Below are 16114 nucleotides of genomic sequence, written 5' to 3'. Positions count from 1 at the left end.
AGGTTGTGAACACAGTACAAATTGATCACAACGCCTGGTCTCTCATACTGATAGAAAGTATATAGAATTTTACAAAATTAATGTACTTTGATCTATGATATTGTTATCTAAGGACGTATAGATATAACCATCAACAACCAGGCAATGCAGGTAGATAAATGTTCGTACGTCGCGTGCACTATCGTAAATTTTCTATTTGACAATACGTAACAATACATGTATATAAATAATAACGGGGTATTTTCACTCATAATGGATATATATATATATATATGAGTAATATAGGTAATGTACAATAGAACAATATTCGTATTATAAGTAGAGGATTCGTATTGTATTGTGTTTGAGGATATATTTGCCGTCTCAACAGTGTAAATGTAAGTATAATTCAACCTATTATTATTATTATTGTACCATTCATCAAACAAAATAGGAAAAGGAGATGAAGTGAGTTAACCATTTTTGTGAATATCTCTGTACAATATTATTAGGAGGTCGGAAGATCATTTCTTGTAAATATCTCTGTACATTCTAATATGTTGATCATCTTTATGGATATCTCTGTACAATGTAGTCAGTTGATCAGATCATCTTTATGGGTATCTCTGTACAATGAAGTCATTTGATCATCTTTATGGATATCTCTGTACAATGTAGTCAGTTGATCATCTTTATGGATATCTCTGTACAATGAAGTCATTTGATCATTTTATGTATCTCTGTACATGTATCAGTTGATCATCTTATAATCTCTGTACATGTAGTCAGTTGATCATCTTTATGGATATCTCTGTACAATGAAGTCATTTGATCATCTTTATGGATATCTCTGTACAATGTAGTCAGTTGATCATCTTTATGGATATCTCTGTACAATGTAGTCAGTTGATCATCTTTATGGATATATCTGTACAATGTAGTCAGTTGATCATCTTTATGGATATATCTGTACAATGTAGTCAGTTGATCATCTTTATGGATATATCTGTACAATGTAGTCAGTTGATCATCTTTATGGATATCTCTGTACAATGTAGTCAGTTGATCATCTTTATGGATATCTCTGTACAATGTAGTCAGTTGATCATCTTTATGGATATCTCTGTACAATGTAGTCAGTTGATCATCTTTATGGATATCTCTGTACAATGTAGTCAGTTGATCATCTTTATGGATATCTCTGTACAATGTAGTCAGTTGATCATCTTTATGGATATCTCTGTACAATGTAGTCAGTTGATTCATCTTTTTGGATATATCATGTAACAAATGTAGTCATCATCTTTATGGATATCTCTGTACAATGAAGTCACTTGATCATCTTTATGATATCTCTGTACAATGCAGATCATAAATTGATCATTTTATGGATATATCTGTACAATTTGTAGTCAGTTGATCATATTATGGATATATCTGTACAATGTAGTCAGTTGATCATCGTTATGGATATATCTGTACAATTGTATGATACAGTTGGTCATCGTTATGGATATCTCTGTACAATGTAGTCATTTGATCATCGTATGGATTCACAACTTTTATTTATATCCTCTGTACAAAGTTATGTCAAGTTGATCATCGGTTATGGATATCTCGCTACAAAGTAGTCAATTGATTCATTCGGTTATGGAGTAGTCTCTGGTACAATGTAGTCATTTGATCATCATCCTAGATATATGGTTGTATCTCTGTACAAATGCAGAAAGTTGATTCATCATTATGGATAATATCTGTACATTGTTAGTCAGTTGATCAATTGTATGGTTATATGCTGTGATCAGAATGGATAGTCAGTCTGATCAATTGTAGTCAGTGGATCATTTGTCTGTACATTGTATTTACAGTTGATCATCTGTTATGGGATATATCTGTACATTATAGTTAGTTAGTTGATACATCGGTTATGGAATATCTCTGTACAATGTAGTCAGGTTGTTCTGATCATCGTTAATGGATATCTCCTAGTTACAATGTAGTCCATTTAATCAATCTTTTAATGGATAAATCTGTACAATGTAGTCACTTGATCATCTTTATTGATATCTCTGTACAATGCAGATAATTGATCATTATTATGGATATATCTGTACAATATATTCAGTTGATACATATTTGTGATATACTTTGTTACAATGTTGTCAACATTATGACGTCATGAAATGTTTGTATACTTGGTCGCCATTTTGAACAATATATACTGCGTCATTCACTATCACTAATCAGACAGTCCACCAAGGTTTACATGTCATTTTATTGTATGGATTATAGATTATCTGTACAATGTAGATCATCACAATTATCAGTTTCATCTTTATGGATATCTCAATGTAGTCCAATGTAGTCAGTGAATCATCTTTATATGATATATCTGTACAATGTAGTCAGTTGATCATCATTATGGATATCTCTGTACAATGTAGTCAGTTGATTATTGATTATGGATATATCTGAACAATGTTCAACATCGCTGTACATTGTATGGATCATATGGATATGTACAATGTAGTCAGTTGATCATCGTTATGATATATTCTTTTTATGGATATATAGTTAGTTGATCATTATTATTATGTTGCAATATATAAACATTTGTATTAAACAATAAAATTAAAATTTTTTTTATTGCAAATTGATACATATTTGTTCAGATTTTTCTCAACATTGCGCCTTATATATAAAACAATCATTTGTATTTATTAATAATTGCATTTATATTCTTAAATATTCTATGTGTGGCATTTATATTCTTTTTTTTTCTATTTGTATTTTATAGCATCAGTTTATATTGCATTCCTCATTTATTTGTCATTTATATGAAATAATACTTCACATCTACATATATATTTTACATAATACGAATCATACTTTTATGGTAGAAACAAAAATAAGTTTAATGGTTAAGTATATTAATATAAATTTCATTTTAGACAATATAACTTAAAAAAATCTATTAAGTACCGTTACTGAATAATGCACATTTGACATGCCAAAACGGTTATGTCATTTCAAAAGATATATGATTCCTGTGAAGTAACTAACACCTTATAATATCACAATTATCTGTGGCGTCATAATCATTAGTAATATATTGCTGTCGCGGTAGATGAAAACGCCCCATCCGAACGAAATCCAACGTTTTCTTTATATTACCATGTATTTATGATAAACATATTGCTACACTGAGGGCTAAGAAATATTAAATTCGTTAAATATTTTTATAATGTTACACATTCGGTATGATTTAGCGGATTTCCGAAATTCAACATCGCTCAACATTGTATGATGGACTCGACCTAAGGCCTTTTTATTACGTCCATCTGAATAAATGTCCTGTTATAGGAATCTATAAATCATTTTAACAAAGTGACGTTTTTTCAAAGCATGGAACATTCATTATTTGGCGCATTCGATTCTACATATAATATTTCTTGAGGTTTTATTCATATCATGATTTGTTAATGCTAACCTTACTGATCCTTTTTGATAAAAACTGGATTCATCATATAAAATGAAATTTGATACTTTGTATCAAAAATAAGTAACATGTATATAATGTATTTCTATTTGATTATACAACTTTCAACAGTCCCCTTGTGGTCAGAAAAGTTGTCATCTGATCGAGGATAACCTAATAGACCATGACGATCAGAACTATAAATCAGAGGAGTATGTCCTCGGATCTGCTGCAAATTACGATCTTACTATTGTCATGTGTTCGGCTCTGCTCCAAATCAACACAAGTAAGTATTATCGAATTGTAACTAATGAACTTGAATTATAGCAATGACTAATTTAAATGTGATTGTTTGATAATGATTCAACAGAACTGATTTTATCTGGTCTTTCCATCCCGATTCGTTGGTATTAATGTCAGTTTTGAAATGAAATACAACAAAGAATTAGACATATTGTATGTAAAGAGATGACACATATGATATTAATTCAAATGTGACACCAAGTAACTAGTACAGCATGATGTAAACGTCACTCACTCTATCTAAAAATTGGAACTTGCAGCTTCTGTAGTACGCAAAGATGTTACATTTGGATACTTGTTTAGGTTGAGCTCTTTTATCACAAAATTATTTATATTAATCAAGAAGCTATAATAAGATAACAAAGTATAAGATTTATTCATATGATTCTGCTACCCTCTCATAAAAAGCATGCATTCAGCCAATTTTCGATATTCATTTGCTATACATTGTATGAAGAACTTGATATAAGGTTTCCATTACTGTCCAAATGATTTTGGCATCAATTATGCTTCGATGAAATAATGTTTAATAAAAGTATATGCTGATGTTGTCTCCATTTTATAACCATGTTAGTCTCTTTTTATAATCAGCCTGATATTACGTACTATACTAACAATGGAAGAAGGTGTGTCAAGTGCTCCCCGGGTACTTACCTAGTCGCTGACTGTGAGGAGGAGAACGAATCTGCCAAATGCCAGTTATGTCCTGATGGATTTTACATTTCACAATATAACATCGCCAGGAATTGTATCAAGTGTAAATCATCATGTGAAAATGACCAGCTAGTTCAAATCACAAACTGCAGTCGAATTCAAAATATGGAATGTGCTTGTCCGAACGGAATGTTCAACTCAAATCCAGATTTAGAGCCATGGGATGCTAAATGCGTGGTTTATGGTTCATGTGGTCCAGGGCATGGGATGAGATACACAGGTAATAATATATATATATGCATATAATTTTTTTTATTGAACTATTGAGTAAATTTGTTTTTTTATTTAAAGATAATGAAAGTCAACAAACAACGACAAATATTTTATTTTTGTTTTTGTTTTATTTATATTGAGGTGTCGTTTGTGATAAAATAATCCATGAGATAAGTGATATAGATCGGCATTCCTATATATGGGGCTGATGTGTTATATGAAGCTATAACCAGACACCACAACATGGCAATACATGAATTCAAAACAATTAACAATAGTAATTCTTTATCTATATGACTGAACAAAAGTTCAAATGTTCTACATGATATCTAATGCCTTACCATTCATGTAATTCAACTATAATCGAACAAAAGGGTAATAAATAGAGAAGACATGGTTAGTATCTTACAATACAAGGTTTGTTTTATCTTAGTAAAAAAATCTATTATATTAGTATATCATCGATCAGTTAAGTGTCACTTTCAAGTATTTGACTAATGTATAAATGGCTTGTACCCTTTCATTCCTCAAATTTCTCAAATTAAACATATTATTTAATGCTTAATTTGTTAATTTAATTATGACTATACCCTTGATAATATGTATATGATGATTTTGTATCATGGAAACTGCAGTTGTTATCGTAACCACCCTTAACATGCATATATTATGAAAATTTGGATATTTTGTCAAATTTGCTGTATAGAATCCATAGAGCACGTCCATGAACAAATTTAATATTTCTCCTAAAGAGGTCTCTAAAGTTCATACATGTTCAGTAAATATTGAGTTTGTTCAAGGTTGCACTCTGTTGTTTCTTAGACAATAGCTCTCAACAAATAGGGGAAAATGACAGATAAAAACCGCTTCATTAAGGCACATTTCAGATGGCTACAATGGCAACTACAGTTGGCAAATTATGTCTATATTAAATATTTCAAATGTAACAATTGTATTTCTTTACTGTTTCCTTCACTTGCAAATGATGGATTTGGACCCAAACTTGCACACTTTTAACCGCATAGTTGAATTGAACCTCTCAGACTCATAGATTTTCTTGAATGTAAACTAGAATCAGCTATAATTTATATATTTTATTGAGTCAAAAGGCCATCGTTGGAATAAATGTAATTAGAATTGGGCCCATGAATTTTTCATAAACCGAATATATTTCCATATTACCCCTATAAAACACTACAGTATTAATGATGTTTTTATTGTTCAGCAACACCAGTGAAAAACACAACTTGTGAGCGGTGTGTGCCTGGGACGACCTTCTCCTCGACAACCTCTTCGTCAGACAGGTGTCAGCCGTGTACTCCTTGTGGGCAGTTTAAGGTTAAGAGAGAATGCAATACAACACACAACCGTGTGTGTGATACTAACGGAATATCATCATCAGAATGTAAGTACTGAATGTATATGGCATTCTAAAGGACAGTTGAATCTTGAAGTTATATTCTTCAAGAATATCACAACCGATTGATACTAAGTGAATGCCAGCGGTGTAGCATTACTATTTCGATAACATGATAATGATATAAGCATTATTAATAATAAGGAAGTGGTGTTTATATAATTATCAGGTTTGTATTTGAATAATGTCAGTATTTATTGAAATTACTAATATTTATAATATCTGAATTAATGTCCTCAAAGCAACGTTTAACGTGTAGGAAGTATTTTTGCTTTCCAAAGTCTACAGAGAAAAAATAGTTTCATTAATTCATGGAATACAATGATGCATTGTCTATAATCTATTATAATCAGCTAATCGATAATATAATCATGGTGCATTTATTTTTATTTTACAGATCAAGATGGTATTAAGGATAACAAGCGTCTAGAAGCAGCAATAGTTGTAGTAGCACCGATAGCCGGCATACTATTACTAGCTGTACCAGTATATATCCTGTATAAAAAGCATGTCTGTTGTAAAAGGCATGATGAAAACATAAGGTACGTCCATTTGACAAATTATACCGTAGTAATCACCGAAACATCAAGTCTTATATGTATTGTTAATATTGGAAAATATGTAATTTACATAAGGCACACCAGATGTATTAATAACTACTTCATATAAATGCAGCTATTCAACTTTAGAACCTAAAAACACCCAAGGTAGCAGAGTACAGTAGATTTTAAAAAAAATCAGCAAAATAAAGTGCAGGCTTTAATTATGTACACACAGCATTTTAACCTTAAATAACACCTATATATTTTTAATCTACATAACATTTGCAATTGTTCAATTTTGGACAGGTCTAATTTTTGTGGTTTTTTGAGTCTGTAAAAACCATGGTAACCAAATTTATTTTGTTGAAGAATTGCACAAAATGGGATTTTTAACCGAAAATTACACCCCCTCTAAAAGATATTTTTTCTTGAACACAGTTTAAAACCAAACATCACTGTCATGATAGCGGTAATGAGCCTATTTCGACATAGGTATAACTTTAAACTTTTGAGCAATCTTACCTCGTACCGTGGCTATCAATTTCTGCTGTTATTGTTGAATTTTTCCCTCTTACACGCACATTTGGATACACTCTAAACCATTAATCTCGAACCCATTTTGTTGAATTTCTTTATGCAGATGTGAAGCCTGCATATAGGTCTCTAGATTGAATTAACCAATTTAGGGACATAAACATTTTTATTTTTTATGCGTATAATAAAACAGTGGCTTTCTGCTTATTAAAACTCACCCATGGCCATTTGGTCTAACTGTGAACTGCTTCCCATGCAAAGTGTTAAATAATTTAAAACCAAATTATGCTGAAATTGAAGGTGATCACTATCAAACGATTTTGCTCTTATTTGATATTTCACGCTCACGTATGTACACGGAACATGTAAATGGAGATACACTGTAGTTCTGCTAAATATGCACTATTGTAAACATTCTAGTATACCCCAAAACGTTCACGGTTTTATCATCGACCTTATCTTCGGAAAAATCTCAAAAACATGCTTTAATTTCAAATGCGCTATATCCATGCAGTACTTAATGCTTCCAGAGTTTACTTTGAAATTTTGACAAAAAAAAAACAAAAACAAAAAAAACCCCTAAAAACCTCTTTCACAATGCAATTTTCCATGTAATGTGATGGCGACATCAGTGATATGAATACGTAACATACACTCGATGACAATGTAAGTCCAAACCAAGTCCTTCTGTCATTTCCGCTACAATGTAGCACAACATTAGTCATAACAAGATAATAATGTAAAGTAAAACATAACGCTGATAAAAAATAGAGGAAAACATCCGTTCAAATATTATGGGTCGCCTTTATACGGAGATTTCGTCCACGTTGATATTTTATAATTCTTCGTCCATTTGTAAAACGACAATATTCAGTGGAATGGGATGAAGATAACTGTATCACTTTCATTAGGTAACATAACAAATTGGCGTAATGTCAGGCAAATTATTAATAAGGTTTAATGGCAAACCAATTTGTTTTGGTTAACAATTATCTTTTCGTTACAGAGAAAAGGCAACTGGTAGTTCTACTGACAATGCAAATACGTCTTTTCCTGGATCTGTAAATTCTGGTGTCCTAGCATATTCTCTACCTAAAAATCGGCCTAGTCCTACTTCTGCCAATCAACCCACCAGTTTAAGCATACCAGAAGATGATATCGATTCTACCAATCTAAAACAACTCAATCCCGAAAATTTGCAGCAACTGCCACATTCACCTAATCGATTCAACGGGACCGATATTGATTGGCGGTACAACATTTTCAAAATAAACAGTTATTTATCTACAGAGTTGATCAATCAGCAGTGGAAGCATGTTATTCGTCATCTATATGAAGGTAATTTGTTCTCGTAACCTATCGCTGAATATCCTATTTGTAGTCTACATGACACAATAGTACAGCATTTGTACATTATTCGGTTTAACAAATTTCTAAGGATTTATATACCAAGACAACGTTAAAGCTGGGGAAAATACAACGATAGTAGTTTGTAAATTACTTTTAGCAAAATAAAATTTAGGGATATATATGTATATATGACAATATTGACCTCTTTTTATCGAAATATACTCCCAATAAACCAGAAAATGTGGCCTTTATATTTATTTATTTCATATTAACATAACAAATAACATACTAAGAACGCATTGAAGTTTAAGGATATAACAGATTGTGATCAATACCAGTATTTATGATATAATGGTAAAGGAGTAACATTGTATTTAGGTTGTGGACAAAGTTCTGACGCAGACAGAGAAATCACTGAGCAGGAGAAAAATTGTGTTGGAAATATAAAGGAACAAATCTACCAATAGCCTTCTTTTGGAGTAGAAATCCGGGAGCTTCGTTGAATTTCTTTATGCAGATGTGAAGCCTGCATATAGGCCTTAGATTGAATTAACCAATTTTTATTTAAGACATACACATTTTTTTTTTTTATGCGTATGATAAAAGTTTGTCAGGGGCTTTCTGCTTATTAAAATCTCACCCATGAACATTTGGTCTAACTGTGAACTGCTATCCATGCAAAGTATTAAATAATTTGAAACCAAATTATGCTGAAATTGAAGGTGATCACTATCAAACAATTTTGCTCTTATTTGATATTTCACGCTCACGTATGTACACGGAACATGTAAATGGAGATACACTGTAGTTCTGCTAATTATGCACTATTGTAAACATTCTAGTATACCCCAAAACGTTCACGGTTTTATCATCGACCTTATCTTCGGAAAAATCTCAAAAACATGCTTTAAATTCAAATGAGCTATATCTATGCAGTACCTAATGCTTCCTTTCCGCTACAATATAGCACAACATTAGTCATAATAAGATATTCAGGTAGAGTAAAAAATAACGCTGATAAAAAATAGATGAAAACATCCGTTCAAATGTTATGGGTCGCTTTATATGGCGACTTCGTCCACGTTGATATTTTCGTCCATTTGTAAAACGACAATATTCAGTGGAATGGAATGAAGATAACTGTTATTTATCTACAGAGTTGATCAATCAGCAGTGGAAGCATGTTATTCGTCGTCTATGTGAAGGTAATTTGTTCTCGTAACCTATCGTTGAATATCCTATTTGTAGTCTACATGACACAACAGTACAGCATTTGTACATTATTCGGTTTAACAAATTTCTAAGGATTCATATACCAAGACATCGTTGAAGCTGGGGAAAATACAAAGATAGTAGATTGTAAATTACTTAAAGATGCTCCATCGCTGACAAATGGTATTTTTTCACTATCAAAAACAGCAGCAGACGATTTAATATTTTTCTTCAGTTACAAAAGTTACTTACTTTACACCATTGCCATCGTTGAAAATTTGAGCTTCTAATTTTACTTGAAGTTTGAAATATTGAAAAGAATTAATTGCATCCCGAAAAATTCCGTTGCACTATATCCTATATGGAATGATATACTGATTGCGCATGCACCAAAGGCAAGATAAATTATTTCATATTATATTTTGTGTTAACTAGACATATATATATACACGATTAAACACCAATTGTTGTTCAAATTATTGATATCATTTATACTCTGTCGGCGGTAAAGCATCTTTAAGCAAAATAAAATTTAGGGATATATATATATATATGACAATTTTGACCCCTTTTTATCCAAATATACTCCCAATAAACCAGAAAATGTGGCCTTTCTATTTATTTATTTCATATTAACATAACAAAAAACATACTAAGAACGCATTGAAGTTTAAGGATATAACAGATTGTGATCAATACCAGTATTTATGATATAATGGTAAAGGAGTAATATTATATTTAGGTTGTGGACAAAGCGTCTCTGACGCAGACAGAGAAATCACTGAGCAGGAGAAAAATTGTGTTGGAAATATAAAGGAACAAATCTACCAATGCATTCTTTCGTGGAGTAGAAATCCGGGAGCTTCGGCCAGGATATTGGGTACCGCACTGGCAACTGAATGGCCACATCTTCTACAAGGTTTACGGGACAAATTTCCACGGATATTTAATGAAAGCCAAGTTTGATTCATCCTGATTTCTGAGTGTTATTATTTAATGAAAGCCAAGTTTGAGACATCCTGATTTCTGAGTGTTAATATCTAATGAAAGCCAAGTTTAAGACATCCTAATTTCTGAGCGATAATATTCAATAAAAGCCAAGTTTGAAACATTCTATTTTCTGAGTGTTAATTATTAATGAAAACCAAGTTTGAGACATCCTAATTTCTGAGTGTTAATGTTCAATGAAAGTCAAGTTTGAGAATCCTAATTTCTGAGGGTTAATATTCTGTACTCAGAATAGGCTCGTCATGTATTTATAAAATTTATACATAGCATACTCGTTTACAAAAAGAAAAAATAACGTTTTTGAATATATATAAAAATAAATAAATTAAATAAATGACATAGAACAAAGAGTTGTTTAATGTTGAAATGTATATAAATTGTTGTAGTGAAATTATTTTTTATTAAATTGTGTTGTTTATGTCTAGTCTAAATATTTATTTATTTACGTTATATTTCGTGTTTCTGGCACGGTGCCATTTCATCATCGTATATTTTTTTCCGTCGTATTAATATTTAATGAAAGCCAAGTTTGACATATCCTAATTTCTTAGTGTTAATATTTAATAAAAGCCAAGTTTGAGACATCCTAATTTCTTAGTGTTAATATTTAAATAAAAGCCAAGTTTGAGACATCCTGATTTCTTAGTGTTAACATTTAATAAAAGCCGAGTTTGAGACATCCTAATTTCTTAGTGTTAACATTCGATGAAAGCCAAGTTTGAGACATCCTAATTTCTTAGTGTTAACATTCGATGAAAGCCAAGTTTGAGACATCCTAATTTCTTAGTGTTAACATTTAATAAAAGCCAAGTTTGAGACATCCTAATTTCTTAGTGTTAACATTCGATGAAAGCCAAGTTTGAGACATCCTAATTTCTTAGTGTTAACATTCGATGAAAGCCAAGTTTGAGACATCCTAATTTCTGAGTTGTCTTAGTACAGTTTTGCTAAATGCACATATTGTTATAGTAAGACGCTTTTCTTTATAAGAATGACAGGGATATACTCCTTGAGACTCCCAAAAGGTAGTCATTCCCGATACTTGCTGTGGGATTTACAATATTATGTGATCAGCAAGGTTGAATATCCATAGGCATCATATCTACATATAGTTTTCTCTGAAATTTCGATACTGTTATTACAGTTTTCATATTACACCAGATTTTATTCTCGAATAAATGAATAAATAAAGTCAGGTTGATATATTTGTTACAGTTAGAGTCAGTGCAGTACTCAAATGCCCTTGCTATTACAATAAAAAACAATATTGATACTATATATATGTCATTCACAATTCAAAATCAGATTAATTGTTGAAAGACGAATAGAAACGATTAACTCTAACCCAATGAAAATAAGAGCATATCTGACTGAGGTTGCGATAAAAACATTATCCTCCTGGATTCTGGAATATTTTTTAATCTACCAACAAATGAAGAACTATATTTCTTGAACACACTTTAGTGATACAATGCGGAACTTCGATATTGAGTATTCATTTTATGCGAGCCTTTAATTTGTGAAACGAGTTTAAAAAGTGTCATAGCGAACTTCAGGAGATTCATAAAAAATAAAGATTAACGCAATGTTAAGATTTTTTTTATTAAATAAAGTACAACAACCTACATTTCGAAATTTTATGTAACAATATGTTGATCTAGAGGAGGTATCCATTGTGTCCTCGAATCCAGAAGGCACGTCATTGATTCCTGACGTCACGCCATTTCATATATCACTGTATCACAAGGGCTTCCTAACCGGGAGAGTTAATAGAAATTGCACCAGATTAGATTATAATTGTGACATATGTAACCATATCACATTGTGGAATACACTATACATGTATATATCAGGCAGATAATGTGATAAAAATCGATATAATATTTGGAGCCCTGTATAACATAATCGTACAAGAGTAAATACATCAAAATGTATGAAGAAAACAGGTCATATGATAACTGTATCAACTGAATGCATTTTAAACTTTCCCATTTCCCTTTGAGCAGTTTCATAGGAAAATGCAACTTTAATTCAAACAATTTCCATAGCTATGATACATATTTATATTAGAATTATACAATCACACACATGATTAACACACAAAGTCGCAAATTCAATACAAACATTGGATTTATAAATATATGACATTGATTAAAGTTGACTTATCTCCCTTTGACTGCCACACGACCTAAATTTCATTATTGGAAAACATCACAAATGAAAGTAATAACTAAGAAATCAAGCATAAATGTTCCATAGTGTATTTCTATGGATAAGAAATGTATGAAGATAAGTAATTATGGTCATGGCTCTAATTAAGGGGTGGGATATTGATTCCAATAATAATAACATGAATCAATAGATAAACGTAAGTGCTCTTTGTTTCTGACCAATATCCGTAGATAATCACCATACCCGTAAAAAATCAAACATAAACAAGCTGTGTCATATCTTCGATACCTTTAAAGGCTAAAAACCAAGGACATTGATAATATTGAAATAAACTTAACGAAGGAATATTTGGTCTTACAATATTTTGAATACCAGTACTGAAAATATCCTTTACTTAGTTCAAGCAAAATATATTGTTGCATGTGTTTCTTGTTCAATAATATTCAGACACTTAACGTATGAAAAGTATTAACAGAAAATTGACGTTTGCGGTTTGATAATGTCAAACATTAAAACATCGAAATATTGTTTTATTTGTGACAGACAAGAATGTTATGGTCAATTTCCTACGCCACTAGAGCGTGCCTAATGATTCTGTACATTAATATGAAGCAAACATCAGGTGTGGACATTCCTTGTAATTATAAACAAAAATATACATTTCAGATAAATCCTTTTTCTATTACATTACAATATCCGGTATCATATCATTTCTTTTCCTCAACTAGAATCGTATACAGGTCTTGACCGTAGAGCTTGTTTGTGTCATAATACTTGTCATTTTCATTTATATCAACGTTTAATGATAACTATAACTGTCAACTTCATCTAGAGGATATGCTTTATTTATAAATATTGATATGTTAGTAACTACAATATATGTAATAAACAATACCCGGGAAATAATCAATAATCGAAATGTATGACATGTAATGCGACCTCATTCTAAAGTTATTTAAAAGGTTATAAACAAGGTAAAATAAACACCATAAAATACAGGTGATTATGTTAGGATACCAACCAACCGTAAAATCCGTCAAAGTGAAGAATTCTAATATTACTGTTTCTTTTTTAACCTTAAATTTTAAATCGTTTTATTATTATGATATTTGCTCACCGGCGATAACAAATCTACAAAATGATGGGCTTAAAAGTCTTTAAAATTACCTAAAATAAGCAATCACGGAATATATACAATAAAAAATGTAGTTACAGTTTTATATCAACTCCTGTTTACTGGTATGCTATGAATAGGTATATGCAATTACATCCTTGCAATAAACTGCTTATAGATATTTACTACTAGCGATGAGGGGCGTAATTGGCCTGAACTATGCATGGTAATCAGCAACAAACCCACGGTAATGGAAATGAAATTTCCCACCTAATGAATCATCTATATATTGAAGATTTCAGTCATACTAGAAGATAAAACTTTATAAAAGTTTCATATGTTCTTAAAATGAAATGTGAGTAATACGTGGTGTGCGTGGGAACGAAGACTCGGCGATGTATTCCCGTTCCTATGTTGACTTACCCTCTTTGACTTCTTTACCTATAAATATGTGTATGTTTTTGTAGTGACACTCGTAAACCAATAAAGGAACTATTAATTTCAAATAAATATCTATTTATAAAGACTTAGGTGTGTTTGGTGCATTATATAATAGGTAGATCTTCACTCGACCTCATCGTGTTAGATATGTGTATTTAATAATTTAAGGCCTATTAATTTCTTGATTCTGATTATCACGTAGATTATCTCTGGTTAGTGAATACTACACCCGTCTTTAAGTTCAGTCCGCGATATGGTGAATCTTTGATGAGTAAGTAGGCCGGTTGTGTGACTTTGGAGGAAGAGTAATTCACATCTGTATTTACGATCATTTCTCACCACCTTAATCGTTAGTATGATATAACGTTCTTCGCTATATGGAAACATTCCTTTGGTTATAGCTCTTCATATCCGTATATTTGCATTTCTCATAGTGTTTATAACTATCGCTTTTTAACAAATGTTTATCTATTTCATTGAGTTGATTACATCCTTTTAAGATTTTCAAATGTTTATTATGGTAGAATTGATTTGATTTTGACAAAATCTGGGTCATCCGATAAATTATCCCGTTGGGATAGCAGCGTTTTTGGTACAATGTCAATATACAAATGTATATGGATATTTATTACATTTTTCGCACCCGTGAAAAAATATAAAAGTTTCCATCTCACTCGATGACATATAACTGGTATTCAAGAAACAATGAATATCCTCTATATCTTCTAAAAAATACTATCTTTTGAATATTATAGGACTCTTTCGTATGTGGATATGAAGGATAGGAATATTCTACCCGAAGTTCACAAAATGTTGTAAAACCCGAGGCTTTTGTAATCCCGAGGGTAGAATATTTTTTTCCTTCATATCCACGTATGAAAGAGTATTTTCTCTCGTGCCTCTACGTTTTATTACAATTTTGCTACTATGATTTTCCGCCATTTAGAAATAAATCTGAAAAAATGCGACTGTAAGTCAATTCTCCATACATAAAAAAGCATGATCTAATCAACGCAAATGCCGTTGTCAGTATCTTTTAAAAGTAAATCAAGTCTTATTTCTGAAAAAAAAAGAGTTAAAATTCTACTTAGAAAATAGTGATTTTGTTCGCGCTGTGACATCATGAGGTTTTATTGCATCGGTAGCCAGACAATACAGTCTCAGGCGATATGAGTGTATTGCCCTAGACAAGCCAGTATTACACGCGGAGGTTTGAGAGAATATGATGTATTAGATGTAATTGGTAGAATTATGTTTTTAAAAGACTTTTACTACAAACATGTATCAAATCGAATCACTTCATTACCTCTTCATGCAATCACAAAGCTTCTTATCAATTGATCAGAAATTATTTCATTTCTTTGTCAAAATAATTTATTACATGTATCATATAAAATTTTATCTCTGTATCACATAGCGTGTGCTCGAATTATTTATGACTGAAGTTTTTATTCCTGAAAATATTAAAATACCTGAAAATAAGCCATACCCGACGTTTGGGGCTGACGTAAGCCATTTATCGAGTACCACTTCGACGTAATTATAAGCCAAACAGCGATTTGGGGAATTACCATGTTTGTACATGCATACAAATTTTCTCATCTCTCTTTTTGAAAGCAGACATATAATCCATCGCC

At 31.3% G+C, this 16114-nt stretch overlaps 1 protein-coding gene across 2 annotated transcripts; it reads left to right on the top strand.

Annotated features, from left to right (window-relative positions):
• The first annotated feature begins 3244 nt into the window (after positions 1-3244).
• On the top strand, positions 3245-11033 carry LOC138315096 (tumor necrosis factor receptor superfamily member 5-like). 2 transcript variants are annotated; one of them, XM_069255838.1, is made up of 7 exons: positions 3245-3743; positions 4352-4694; positions 5913-6092; positions 6502-6646; positions 8187-8518; positions 8909-8995; positions 10575-11033. In XM_069255838.1, exons 1-7 carry the CDS (start codon positions 3642-3644, stop codon positions 10706-10708), a joined length of 1323 nt encoding a protein of 440 aa, XP_069111939.1. In that variant the 5' UTR covers positions 3245-3641; the 3' UTR covers positions 10709-11033. The 2 variants fall into 2 exon arrangements, with proteins under 2 accessions (XP_069111939.1, XP_069111938.1); XM_069255837.1 differs by lacking the exon at positions 8909-8995 and having other exon boundaries at positions 10485-11028.
• Positions 11034-16114: the final 5081 nt, after the last annotated feature.

This window comes from Argopecten irradians, chromosome 2 (assembly GCF_041381155.1).
Source record: "Argopecten irradians isolate NY chromosome 2, Ai_NY, whole genome shotgun sequence".
Taxonomy (NCBI): Eukaryota; Metazoa; Mollusca; class Bivalvia; order Pectinida; family Pectinidae; genus Argopecten; species Argopecten irradians.
The sequence above is the reverse complement of the archived record's forward strand: the minus strand, read 5'-3'. Positions and strand labels throughout refer to the sequence as shown.

Coding starts and splice junctions, on each gene's coding strand:
- LOC138315096 (XM_069255837.1), top strand. CDS start 3,642: ATGACGATCAGAACTATAAATCAGAGGAGTATGTCCTCGGATCTGCTG. Junction 3,744..4,351: donor TCTGCTCCAAATCAACACAA/GTAAGTATTATC, acceptor TTTTATAATCAG/CCTGATATTACGTACTATAC. Junction 8,519..10,484: donor TATTCGTCATCTATATGAAG/GTAATTTGTTCT, acceptor TATTATATTTAG/GTTGTGGACAAAGCGTCTCT.